Raw genomic sequence first — 13,229 nt, 5'->3', positions numbered from 1 at the left:
AAAGATTTGAGAGAATGGCTGAGACTGTCAGAAGTGGACTGGTTCTGTAGCCAGATTGGAATCCAGTCACTGAGGTGGAGGCCCATTCCACTGTCTTATTCAATGACGATGCCACCCGGATAATGGATCTAGCCTTAAACATGAAGCCAAAAATGGACTTTAATGTAGAGTTTCAGTCAGAATGTATGATTTGTTTGAGTTTTCTATTTCTTGCTCCATAGTGGGAAAGCAGTGTCAGTACTGTAACCTTCTGTGTGATGGTCCTTGCTCTGGCACAAGTAGGGTATCATCCCAGCAGTGCCAGTTTCCACCACAGTGCTCCATATTGAGCTGCATTGAACCAGCACTTGCCTCTCTATATTAGGACTATGTATGATTTTATATGGCATCCAAGATGAATAGCATCAATACACAAACTGATACTGTCAATGTCCTGTAGACATTCACGTTGTATTTATTTATATTTTTATATGTAGTTGCTGTGTCATACTCGACCAAAAAATAAAAGGAAAACAGTTCAGGGTTATAGATGTGGAACCCTGTGTTTCTAACTAGGCACCAAAATGCATTGGAGGGGTTGTATTACACCCCCTTAAAATAAATAAATATATATATTTGTTGTTTGTTTTGGGAATCACAAAGTTTTGTTGTTGGAAGAATGTGTATTGATTGAAATAAATTTTATTATATTTTATTTCAGTTGTCTTTCCCATCTGCACTTGCATTCAAAAATACAAACGTGAGAAGTGGTTTCAGGGCCCTGAGTCACAAAATTTGAACACGTTTCATAAGTGCTTGTGAAGACGGTTTGGAGATTGTCTTTGTGTTCACTAAGAATTGAGAACTTTTACAAGTGTAGCGTAAGTTTTGTGTCGGGGGAGTGAGTAAAAGATGTCTACTCGTGCTGATTTATTTAATAAAATAAATCTCCACAAATGCTCAGCACTAAGCTGTTTTGAAATATCTCCTGGTTGAAATACAGAACTAAGTCATATCCCAGTCGTAAATAATCTGTGCAAGAATATGTTATGTCTAGTTTTATTTTAAACAACTGTCCTATGTTCTTATATTGGCACCTTGAAGGGGTTCGTTTGAAGTAACCCAGATTACACCGTGTAACACATTTTTTTGTTTTTGTTCCTGGGTAGTAAGTGTTAATTCCTAATTGCTTATGCCTCAAAAGTATAGAAAATGGCTATTATTCCCCACAAACTTTGCTTTTGTGACCAGGACAGGTAAATTTCAAAATATCTCTATTTCCAATGAGAAAACGGGCGAATTTGTGTCTTTTCGTTCACATAAAGTAAGAAAAAAACAACATATGAATCCAAATTAACATGTCTTTATACTAAAGTAATACAAAAATGACTACAAAAGATTTAGAAGTGAGTAGTTTTTCGAGATTTATGATTATACTGTAAATTTACTGTTTGGTTCAAATTGCATGTACTGCTAACAATTGATAGAGACGTTGTGTCTACAAGCTTCTTGCCCGGCATTGACTGCAAGCTAACAAGATAACAATGCTGTGGACCAGAAGGGAGATCCAGAGAGATAATGCCACTGGAATCAAAGGGTCTCAAGAAGATAACATTTTGGGCACCAGGGGTCTGAAGAATGCACTGAGTTCAGAGGTCGTCACACTAGACTACCCACACAGCCACACACTAAATTAACAGAATAATGTGTTGTACCTTTGCTATTGGTTAAGTGTCAGAGAAAGAGGAGGTGGACCATCTATACAGAAGGGTATTTAATGTCATGCAAACATTGTAATGGTGAGTATTCTGTTTGTCCTGTACCTGCGACCAGACTCCCTGCATATTTTAATAAACCTAACAACTGATTGAAGAAAAGGACTCTGTGCATGTTCTTGAATCTACTTAATCACCATCATTTTTTAAGTTACTTCAATGAGGCATACATCTGGAACCTTACCAGCTATTGTGCTGTTCAGAAATACACTTAAAATTTTTTAAATTGTTTGCCAATAGGAGAACACAAAGGGGTCTGTGCATGTTTTACTTGTCTGAAATGTGCTCCTATTGTGTGAAAGGTATTAGTTTAACAACACTAGATTCAAACAACTGTTTCAGCTCCTGGCTTGTTCGTTCTTATTTTTTTTTTTTTTAATTAACATGAGACAAAAGTTTCTTTTTCAGTCTATGTGTACGTGACCATCTTCTAGTTTTCCCTTCGAATTCTGCTGAGCGAAGTTATCGATAACACGGATTGTCTCCTTTAAAAAAAAAAAAAAAAAAAAAAAAAAGGAGTGAATACCTACAGACTGCCAGCTGTGAGAGCAGGATCCTATTTTGTTTTTTAAGCCATGTGTATATAATGTATAATCCCTCTGTGTAAAACTACCAACCTGCTGTGGCTTGTTTTTAACCCAGTGCATTTGATAATAAAATAATTTAATAACTTAATTGCTGTTTGTCCAATGGAAAGATACCCCAATATGCCTACCAGACAGCAATGTGCCCAAGAACTCAACAGAAGAGAACTTTTTTAGAGGAAGACCATGGTCTGGTTTAACTGACCCCTTTAGCACTTGGAATACTTTAGCTGTGGAACAAGTAGGCTGTCCTAGATTAGTGAAGCATGTCCTTTTATGATGTCACTCGTATACTTTCAGAATTTGAGGTACAATTTCGGTGTCATTTCTTTATGCTAGCCATTGTGTTTGCAGTAGGTTTAATGTGTAGTATGTTTAATAATTAAGGTGTTTACCCATATGATAGAAATATATAGCTATATTGTACATGTATGTAGTAAACACCTGGCTGTAGATGCTTTTTTTATTTTTAAATATAAAAACCAATGGATTTTGAAAGGGAGCTTACTAAATAAGGAGAACCTCTAATTACAGTGGGCTTAAATGCTCAGTTTTGTTGCGTTATTCAAATCTGTTTCTCTATATTCCGCATCTATTACACCAGGTTTCCAAAATTTAATTAAAACACGTCAGTTAATGTTCTTGCAAAACCACACCTGTTCAACTTGCATAGTATTTCATAACTACGTTATATAGTTTACGTAATCATACACCTTTCAGCCTAAGTATTTTGTCTCGTGATCTTTTTGATGTGCAGTGCTGAGCTAATGTAGCTGCAAGCATTACAAATTTGGCTGAATCATTTCAGGACCCAATGTTAAGAGGTGTAATTTCACAGTGACTGCCTCAAATGTACCCAAAGCCATTGCACTACAGTATTAATATTTTGCGGGCGGTTTCACAGACCTCGGGTAGCGCTCAGCTACCTGCTGGTATGATTAGGTACTCAAAGATTAATGCCAGTCCGGGTCCAGAACTGAATTTAAAACAAAGCGGAGGATTGCCTACATGGTAGACTACCTTGTAAAAGACTCTCAAACAAGACACATTTCAGGCTGACATTAAATTGAACAAATGATGTTGCAACCTTTTTTGTTTGATGGAACATTAATACAAATGTACACATAGATAGAGTTCACAGTGTATGCTCATTTTAATTAAAAAAAAAACGAAAGAAAGAAACATTTTAACTCGGAAAATCTGCTCAGCAGTACACCATTTATGAGCATTTTAATACATTTGCAAGTGGGAACATCGTATAGAGAGGTGAAGGGTTTTGGGGAGGGGGAGGTGAAATGACCTTTCTCTCACACCATACTTGGGATTTTTTTTTTTTGTTTTGATGTATGTGATATGTTTACAGATGGTGCAAATGATAAACATTCAATGTCATCGGTCCATTACGTTTTGTTTGTAGTCGTTGTATTCCGAGGAAGAGGTGTTGTGTGTAGTGTGTTATCGTAATGGGGAGATTAGACACTCGCGCAGTCCTGTGAGTCCAGGGAAAGGTACACGTCCGCTTTGCACTGAAACGTGTTCATGCCGTCCTGAACCAGCTCGCAGCTCTGCAGATTGGGAGAGATGTCTTTGACACAAACAGCCTTTAGAAGGAAAAGAAAACGAGTAGGAATGATTGTATTAATAGCATTACGACGAACAGTAGACATCACTTCAGAAACAAACAAGATAGAGCTGAATTCAATTAAAGTACTGTCATGTCTTAGTGCTTTATATTCATAACACCAAGTTCTACAGAAGAGACGATGCCTTTTTTGTGATTATTTTGGCCATCACCAGAAACTAATGGTCTGGCAGGGGTATAACAATGACTATTGTCATAGTTTTCATGAACTATATCTAGACCTGCGTCCCTACAAAAACTCTGAAGCAGCGAGTAATCTGCAATCGTTTGGTAGCGAGGCTGTGCATGGTGCTGAACGGACAGCTCCTTTGTGCGCGCCCTGCTGTCTAGTGCATTTGGTAACACGTTCCAAGTTCTGTTACAGCAATCGCTGTTGTTTTTAATGTGTTATAATTTCATCGAGTTTGCTTATAGTTTTTAATATAAAATGTGAAACTACAGACGTTGAAGTCAAGCAATAATACTGTATTATTTTTGTTTGGTTTCCTTTTGATTTAGAAACCTCGTCTTTGTTTTGTTTCCTTTTGATTCAGAAACTTCGTGTTTAACAAACTGTTACACGTTCATGCGTAATTTGCTGAAGCTTCGAAAAACTTGACTTTGCTCTGCGAGTTGCAAATGAAATAAGAACGTTGCTAGATATAATACAGCGGACTTGTGCATAGCTAATACAAAATACTCGTGCAGCAGCTGACTTCTGAGAAACTTTAACAAGGTATTTTACCCAAAAGTCATTATTTTGCTCCATTTAAAAAAAAAAATGTAGTGTTGTAATGTAGCATACTTTAAAATTAGCATTCAAATAGGGTTACTATTTTTTTTTCTCAAACAAAAAGTAGAATTGCACTTTAAAGTAAAAACACTTAATACATACAAAAGATAACAACTAACTCACAATGTTTTTTAGGATGGATGTTTGTCTGGGCTGGGTACCTAGCTCAGAGAGGTTGCTGACGGTGCTCTCCTCACTCTCAGAGTCGGATTCTGATCTTCGTACGTAAGGAGATCTCCGGATCCCGGACAGCAAACCGGACGCTCTGCCGACCGAATAGTAGCTGGGGCCGGTCGCCTGCTTGTACCACGCACCTGTAGGGTGGCAGGAGATCAGGACGGAGATCGCTATGAAAACCAAAGCAAATTTCACTGATCTCTCCATGGCGAACATCGTTGTTTCTGGCTGTGTAAACTTGGTCTTCTCTCTCGCTCTCTCTCTCGCTCTCTCTCTCTCTCTCTCTCTCTCTCTCTCTCTCTCTCTCTCTCTCTCTCTCTCTCTCTCTCTCTCTCTCTCTCTCTCTCTCTCTCTCTCTCTCTCTCTCTCTCTCTCTCTCTATCTATCTCTCTTACTTCTTCTGCAGTGCGTTCTGAACGCGCTTCTGTTCTCTCGGTTAATTTATTATGCTCTGAGGTTGTGACTGGCCAAGCTGGTCCTTATATAGGACCCTCCATGGCTGTAATCACATTCGTCAATTCACCCGAGGAGATGATTCATAATATTTTCACCGGGGTGGATTCTAATTTGAATTGATCTTGGGTTGCGTTAAAGAGGGGGCAGGGGTGTATTCACATACTGAATGTTTGTGAAGGTACTTATTCGATGACCTGGAGAACGATTTATCACCAGATCTACGGAATATATTTTAGAGAAAGATGGGGAATCATTTATGCATCATGATTTTATTGAAATGTGAACAACAAGCGAAGCGAAGATTTTACCATGGGTTTACTTGCTGTGCTCTAAGTCAGGTAGAATTCATATCAAGCTAGGGTATGCCTGCAGCCGTCTGCAGTCTGTGGCCCCATGTAAATGCAAAGCTTTTGTTTCCTAAAATAAAGAATAAGCACAGGGGTATTTTATTTTACTTGTTGCTGTTTTATATTTTATTTTAAATAAGATTTTCTTAATGTCTAATTGACACTGTACATCAATGGGAAATTAGAACCCTAAATATTAAATTAAATTAAAAAAAAAATAATAATGATGTCTTCCAATTTTAATCAAATCTATAATTTAGCAATTTAGTTTACATAATCGATGAAATCCATAAAAAAAAAAAAAACTATGAATTCCAAAACGAATTTATTTACTCTGTGTCATTTAGAACTCGAGTTTAAAATTAATAAAACGAGCTGTCTGTTTACAGATCTTTTCCAATGGTTATGCTAATGATCGACAAGTACTTCGATTACTTGCTCTGGGCGGTTCTCTGAATGTGCGCACATAGTGCTGGTGTAGTTACACGACGTTCGGTTTCTGATCTGTTTATTTCTGCAGTTTTCTTTTGTTTGGTTAGAAGGAAATTATCAAACCCAATTTCTCCTTCGGTCAGAAACTCCAATTTAAAAGCAGACAGGCATCAAGCTGTGAAATAACTACCCACGTCCAAACTTAACAGGTGGGTGCGTACTTTTCCCCTTTTGCAGCAGTCAGTTTAATGCAGCATACAGCCCCCCCCCCCCCCCCCCCCCCCCCATTATCTCATCTCTAACTGCATTACATTTACCCTGCATTTTTCAATTGCTTCTGACACCGTAGAAAATCATAATCTCTCTCTGTTACACTATTTAATTAATTACTAATCATTAGTTTAGAAAATGGGAAAGGGTAACGTTAATTCATATTATTAGTTATCCAAAATCGTTCCGAAACATTAGAGGTTTAGATAAGGATTGCGCATATTTTCTGCTTGCCGTTACATTATTGATGCCCTGTACCTACCTCGTACAAACGGAATGCCAAGCCTGCACCACACCCCTCTATACAGAACTGACGCATGACATACAGTCAAACCTATATAGAACGATGCATCCTGATATTTCCCATGATAAATCATCTGCTAATGCTTATCGTGTGTCTTGGGTGGATCTTACAGTGGTCGTTACTTGTTCACTGCAAAAAGTAGTACAGTATATAGTTAACTTTAAATGAAATCGAAACCGAGATACGGCAATACTAAGGCTACATTTGATAAGACTCATATTGCATAGCAGTTTCAACCATTCCAGGTTTTGTTCTTCATTCGCTCCAGTGTACAGGTACCAAGCTTAGGTACGTCACATTAAACTTATAGTAAAACCAGGAATTGAACTAACTGCTATGCAATAGGGGTCTTATTTTCATCCCTGTAGAAATACCTGAAATACCTTTCATTTTTGTTTCCAGCTTGTAAAGGAAACATCTCTGTCAGGTTTAGTCTAACTGCTACTGTAATATGATTAATAGTACCTTTTTGTGTGCGAGTGCCACCTACTGGTTGCAGTTGGAACTGCTTATATCACAATGTCAAATTTGACATGAAAGCATTCTTCTGGCAGACACAAGTTAATAGTAATGAGTAATCATATTTTAAATATTCATACTTTATTTATAGTGTCAAAATTCTACAGTATATACCGCATTTTGGGATTTCTTGTTATATAATTACAGTATAAAGATTTTTTTCTTTATCTCAACAAATATTACTCAAGAACATTCACTTTATACTGGTGCAAAATTGGTCTTGAATTGAAAGCCAGCTATAAAAGTGGCACACCCTCCCCCTCTTGTAAAAAGAAGACATTAAAAGCGGCTTTTGTTAAACTGTTTATTACAATAGTCACTGGAGCCCGTTGAACAGCGGCCTGCACTGAGGGCTCAGCTTGGTCTCCAGAACCCCATCAGGGGCACACACCCAGGGGTCGTTGGTCTCCCACTGCCACTTCACCAGCTGGGTCTTCATGTACTCAAGCGTGTGCTTGTGGGCCGGGTCGGAGGCCAGGTTCCTGAGCTCCGAGGGGTCCGCAGACACATCGTACAGCTCCCACCTCTCCCGGTAGTAGTACTGCTGCAGGCTCTTGAACCAGCGAGTGGGACGTCGGCTCTGGGTCCTGTTCAGGAGGTCCTGGAAGGTCGGGGACACGTAGAAGTCCTGGTCGATGGGGAAGGGCATTTTGAAGTTCATGTTGTGCACCAGGCGGTAGCTGCCCTCGTGCACAGCCCTCATGGGGTAGTACATGGTGACCTCGTGGTGACCCTGGCTGCTGTAGACGGTGGACCAGGGCTGCTCGGAGTCCAGCGCGGGCAGGAGGGACTTCCCCGTCAGGCGGACCGGCTTGTCTTTCCCCAGGATGCTGTAGGAGGGGTAGGGGATGTAGAACCAGTCTAGAATGGTGGGGGTAATGTCTGTGAACGGAGAAGAGGGAAAGGTGTTTTAACATAAGGCAATTTGGACACAAAATGGTAGAATAACTCCACATTTATCAATATTTCTTACACAAATAATAATGTATTATGTAGCTCTACAGGAGATGTTATACTGCGTTCTAGAAGTTAGAAATGAACAACCTCATATTCACAGCTGGAGAATGCAGCAACATATATTTAATACTGTACGCAAATAACTTTTCCAGAAATCTTAATTCAGTAAAAATTGCAAAATAGGAAAGCTTTAATTTTTTTCTTGTCCAGCAGCACCACCTTGTGGCTAATTAGAGGGATGACACACTAGTTCCCCACTAGACTTTAGTAAACTGGATTTTAAAGAAAATGCTGATTTTCTGACAGTAATATATTAAATGTAATCCCAGACTAAGGCTCCATACCTAACAAGCTGACGTAGGACTGGCTGACCTGCCCCCAGCGCTGGGGGTGCTCAGGTGAGGAGATCAGCAGGGGCTCGGCTGTTCCAGACCAGTACAGGTTGGTCCTACCGTTGGGGAAGGGAATCCCATTGTCAGAGCTGTAGATCACCAGAGTGTTATTCCCGAAGCCAGAGTCCTGGAGCTCCTTCAGAACCAGACCGATTCCTAGAGCCGGACATCAAAAAACAACTGGGTAAAGCTGTTGATAAGTGCACCTTGCAGAAAGCTGCAATAAGCAGATAAACGCACCTTGATCCAGTCTGCTGACAGTGGTGTACTGAGAGGCAAGGTCTGCCCGAGCAGCCGGGGTGTCAGGAATGAAATAGGGGACCTGTCAGGGTTTAACAGACACCTTGAAGAATCGTGCTCCCTTATTAGAGCCTTTCCTTAAGAACACCAAAGCAGATCAATAACTGGTACATTTCCTTTGCTCTATGTCACCCTTATACATAATAATGATTACAAAAGAATTACAATAGCTCCCCGAACCTCCTGTATAGTATACTGTACTATGCAAAAAGCATTCTTCAGGTATAAACTAGGAGGAGTAGGCAGGGGTAGGTAGTGAATGGCTTGTGCCTTTCTGTTATTAACTTTGCTGTTGTTGTAGCAGGTTTCCATATGGTCACAAGAGCATTGCCAGCTGTGTTTACAACTGACAGTGACGTGCCAAACACGTCAAAACCTGACAGGACATCTGACAGATAAAGCTTTTTATAAGACATTCCAGGTTTTACTGCAAGCTTGATTAGTTACAGGTGTGTCTTATTAAAGTCATAGTGACTCCAGGAATGGATCACACTGCTATGAAATGGGAGTCTTATTTCCATCCCTGTGTTTGGGTGTGCAGTGTTAACAGCATAAAATGTTTTGGCCATATTCAAAAAGCCTGTAAAAAAAACAGAAAAAGAGAAATAAGAAACAGTGCAACTCAGAAGCCTTATTCCTCAGTGAGGTTTACCTTGACCTGCTCTGGGGTGTAGTGCTGGGGTTGCCAGTCTGGGATCCAGCCCATACCACTCTCGCCATTCCCAAACTTCTCACAGAAAGCGCCGTACTGGGGCTGGGAGTGACCGCAGCGGTGAGGGTCGTGGAAGGCCACGTACAGGAAGAAGGGCCTGACGCAGACAGCCACAAAAAAAGACCTTCTCAATGCCATTTAAAAGAGTAAGTATTTGTTTAGATTTTTGTACATCTTCCTATGTTGTGTTACTCCCATGCTGAGTTCTCATCGTTTTCTCTAAATCTGCCTTCACCTGGATTTGAGCGTTTTGAGCTTGACTGGGGAATCCTAAATGCTGGGTATTGACTTCCTCATTTCATTCAAATCATATGACAAAGTTATTCAAATACGTTTGAAGCTACTGACAAAGTAAAAAACAGGAAGCTGCTTTTAACTGTAATTGTGTACACACTCCTGTGGGGAATATATTACCTTCCACTCTGTATGCTAGATATATTTCCTATAATATGTAATCAAGTGATAATTGTGATTTGAGCCAGTTGTCAATAATAGAAAAAGTAATTATTGCGCCACCTTAACTGTCTGTAAAGTTAAAAGTGAAAAGTATTCCTGCTGTTGTTGCTTTTCAGTTGTCAACACAGTTCTAGGCTGAGTTTTTATTGATAAAAGCTTCCCAATTCAGACTTGACAAACTGGACTTTGAGCAGCCTATCTCTGCACAGAGCGTCCAAAGAGGTGACACTTCCATTACGTACCTGTCATCCTTGGTCTGCAGAAACTGCCTGACCAGGAGCTTGATTTTGGTGATGTTCCTCCCTACTTGCAGGACAGAGTCATTCTCCTCGGTGCGCGCAAAGTCGAAAGGGTAAACCGCTTCTGGACCAACGTGTTTCTTCCCTATAATACCTACAAATGCAAACGATTCAACATACTTGAGGTCTTGCAGCGATCCAGCCACATATTTCTTTTCACAATACAATTCTATATTTTAAACTCAAGAGGAAAATGTCCTTCCCACCACATAGGCTCCTAACCTTAAAGTGTTCTGGGTCTTTTCTTATAAAACAATGTGCTTCTATGATCCAAACAACAAAATACATTAAGGTAAACAAATTTTTATTCAGCAACGTAACTACACAGTAGACAAGGAAGTAACAGTAAATGAATTACAGTAAAACTTGCTGGCACGGTCCCATGAGCTAAGCAGCATACCATCAAGTGCCTAAACTCTCAATTTTAATCAACACAAGTAACCAGACATGTACCATCCCTTAGGCGACTGGGTAATCCAGGTTTCACTGTCATAACGTTCTACAGCCTGTTTAATGCATTGGTTGGACATTGATTGGTCTATGTTTAGCTGCACAGATTACCTGTCCGGATAGCAGACTGGCTAAGTAGGAGAGGTAAACTCCTCACACCGTCAAACGAGTTGAAATGGTGAACATCCTGATGCAGGCCATACATGCCATTCTGGTGCTACAACAAACAAATAAAAAAAAAATAAAAAGCCTTTATTAAAAAGTTAACCCAAACAATCACAGGATCTCACTAGATCACAGTGCAGGAATGTTGAAATCATTGAAAAAAAATAAAATCACAATGTCACATCTGTATCTCTCTCAGAAGATTACACCACATAATTTATCACGGTTCCTATTTTTTTTACTGAATAACAATCATGTCGAGCACACGGTGACATTAGTTTAGAGGTTTTTTCTACTAGACTTGAATTCCCTATAGTATTACCTCATAATGGAAGAGGGCACATGTACTGAGAGATGGAAATGGTTACTTTGAACCGTGTTCTCTATGTGAACAGTGCCCAAGAAGAACGTGTGTGGGTACAGTAACACTGACCAGTGAAAACACGGTTTCACACCAGGGTCTCGTGTTTTAACTATGCAAGGACATTTGAACTGTGGCCAGCGCTGGGCGCTCATACCTGGGGCAGCCCGGACAGGATGGTGGAGCGGCTGGGGGAGCAGCTGCTGACGGAGGTGAAGGCGTTTCTGAAGATCAGGCTCCGCTTGGCCAGAGCGTTGAGGTGAGGGGTCTGGATCGCTGTGTTGTTATACACCTCGCTTTCGAACCCGGCATCGTCGGCTGAAACAAGAGAAACCGGATCCAACAGCTTTGTATGTTTTCCAGTGCCTGAGGTTTTCTGTTATCAAGACCAGACCACTTCTGAATCAAGACACAGGGGTCAGAACCAGTGTCCTGTCTATGCATGGACTACCGCTGCTAGGGTTACCATGCGACTCCTTGTACACTAGGACGGTCTGGGTACAGTTTAGGCTTTTCAACTCACACCCAATACATTCTAGTAAGTGTAGTCCTGCTGTGAAAGGTACACAAAACTGGTAACACGTACCAGAACGCATTGCGATGTGTGCCTAAACTGTGCCTAGTGTAACGCTAACTGCACCACTCAGGCACCTTTATCAGAAATCTATTACAAAGCTAACAAAACACCAGTTAGACCCTTCATATCGTTAGATGTGTCTATTGTATAATGCCTAAATAATACACAGATTTATCAGGATCCACCTTGGTGACACATGAACATTTGTAAAACCGGCGGTTCTTTAAATATGGAATTATAAAGTATGTTGTTACATCAAATAAGAACTTAACAGTGATCACTAACTATGTTTTTATTTTATTTTTTTATTTTAAAATGGTATCTTTATGTGTGCATCTTTCTTACAAATGCTCCGACTGATTGGCCCAGACAGCCTATCACAATCTGTGGAATTGGGTTTGTCACCGCAGCCCTGGCTACTAAATTAATAAATTACATTAAATATTTAAAAACAACTCACCAATTATAAGAAGCACATTGCGTTTATTTGCTTCCCCGCCGATACCAGATGTTATCAACATGAATAAAAACGTATACGAAGAGCTGCACAGAATGGGCATGTTTACACGGTAACGCTAGTTATACGGTGTTAATGTAAATGTTGATTTGTTCGGAAATAATAATTGATAATCAATGTCAAGTCATCACTACAAAGCAAAATCGAACTCATGAAATTGACTTTGTATACGTTTTTGATCGTTCCCGTCCCTTATTCTCAACTTCATGCCCTCTTCCTGAAACAACAGATCCGCCTGTATTTTAATCACATGACTCAAGTCACATGAAGCCACTGGTTGAAGGCAATGTTCCATGCCACTTTTAAAAACCTTCCCAGTTGTTAATTGGGCGAGCACATTTTCTGCTAGGCTCAAAATCCCATCATTACTATAACACAAGCAAGAAGCAAGTCTGCTGCAGACTGGGACAGTTCAAATTATAAGTTTTCTAACTTTAAGAAAAAATGGGCTGCAAAATAGAGTTCCTTCTATCTGTATAAAAGTACAATTCTTTCACATTTGTGATCAGCAGTGTGCTCCTGGTTTTCTGTAGCAGGCAGAAAACTCAAACCATGCCATTTTTTGATTTGGGATCACAGTCTCTGTCTTATAATCCATCATATTTCTGCCTAAAAAGCAAACTACACTTCATCAATACATTCTATCTGACAGGGGCTATGTTACCTTGAAATGGAACAGCACGTCATAGCCATAGGAAGTGGTTTCATGAAGAACAACACAAGAAACCCTTATTGTTTCCTGCATTGTCTCATAGTATGCCTACTGGGTTGGGGTCCTGTGTAATT

The 13,229-nt window shown here is 40.0% G+C and overlaps 2 protein-coding genes across 2 annotated transcripts; both read right to left on the bottom strand.

Moving 5' to 3' along the window:
- Positions 1-3,467: 3,467 nt before the first annotated feature.
- Positions 3,468-5,247, bottom strand: LOC121296659 (neuropeptide B-like). Its single transcript, XM_041222427.1, has 2 exons — positions 4,876-5,247; positions 3,468-3,939 (listed from the first exon to the last, which is right to left on the bottom strand). The coding sequence occupies exons 1-2, from the start codon at positions 5,143-5,145 to the stop codon at positions 3,811-3,813; spliced, it is 399 nt and encodes a 132-aa protein (XP_041078361.1). The 5' UTR covers positions 5,146-5,247; the 3' UTR covers positions 3,468-3,810.
- Positions 5,248-7,544: 2,297 nt separating this feature from the next.
- Positions 7,545-12,681, bottom strand: LOC121296638 (N-sulphoglucosamine sulphohydrolase-like). Its single transcript, XM_041222395.1, has 8 exons — positions 12,387-12,681; positions 11,507-11,667; positions 10,935-11,040; positions 10,317-10,467; positions 9,559-9,715; positions 8,847-8,928; positions 8,559-8,762; positions 7,545-8,139 (listed from the first exon to the last, which is right to left on the bottom strand). The coding sequence occupies exons 1-8, from the start codon at positions 12,484-12,486 to the stop codon at positions 7,574-7,576; spliced, it is 1,527 nt and encodes a 508-aa protein (XP_041078329.1). The 5' UTR covers positions 12,487-12,681; the 3' UTR covers positions 7,545-7,573.
- Positions 12,682-13,229: the final 548 nt, after the last annotated feature.

This window comes from Polyodon spathula, chromosome 21, assembly GCF_017654505.1.
Source record: "Polyodon spathula isolate WHYD16114869_AA chromosome 21, ASM1765450v1, whole genome shotgun sequence".
NCBI lineage: Eukaryota > Metazoa > Chordata > Actinopteri > Acipenseriformes > Polyodontidae > Polyodon > Polyodon spathula.
This window is presented reverse-complemented; position numbering and strand designations above follow the sequence as displayed.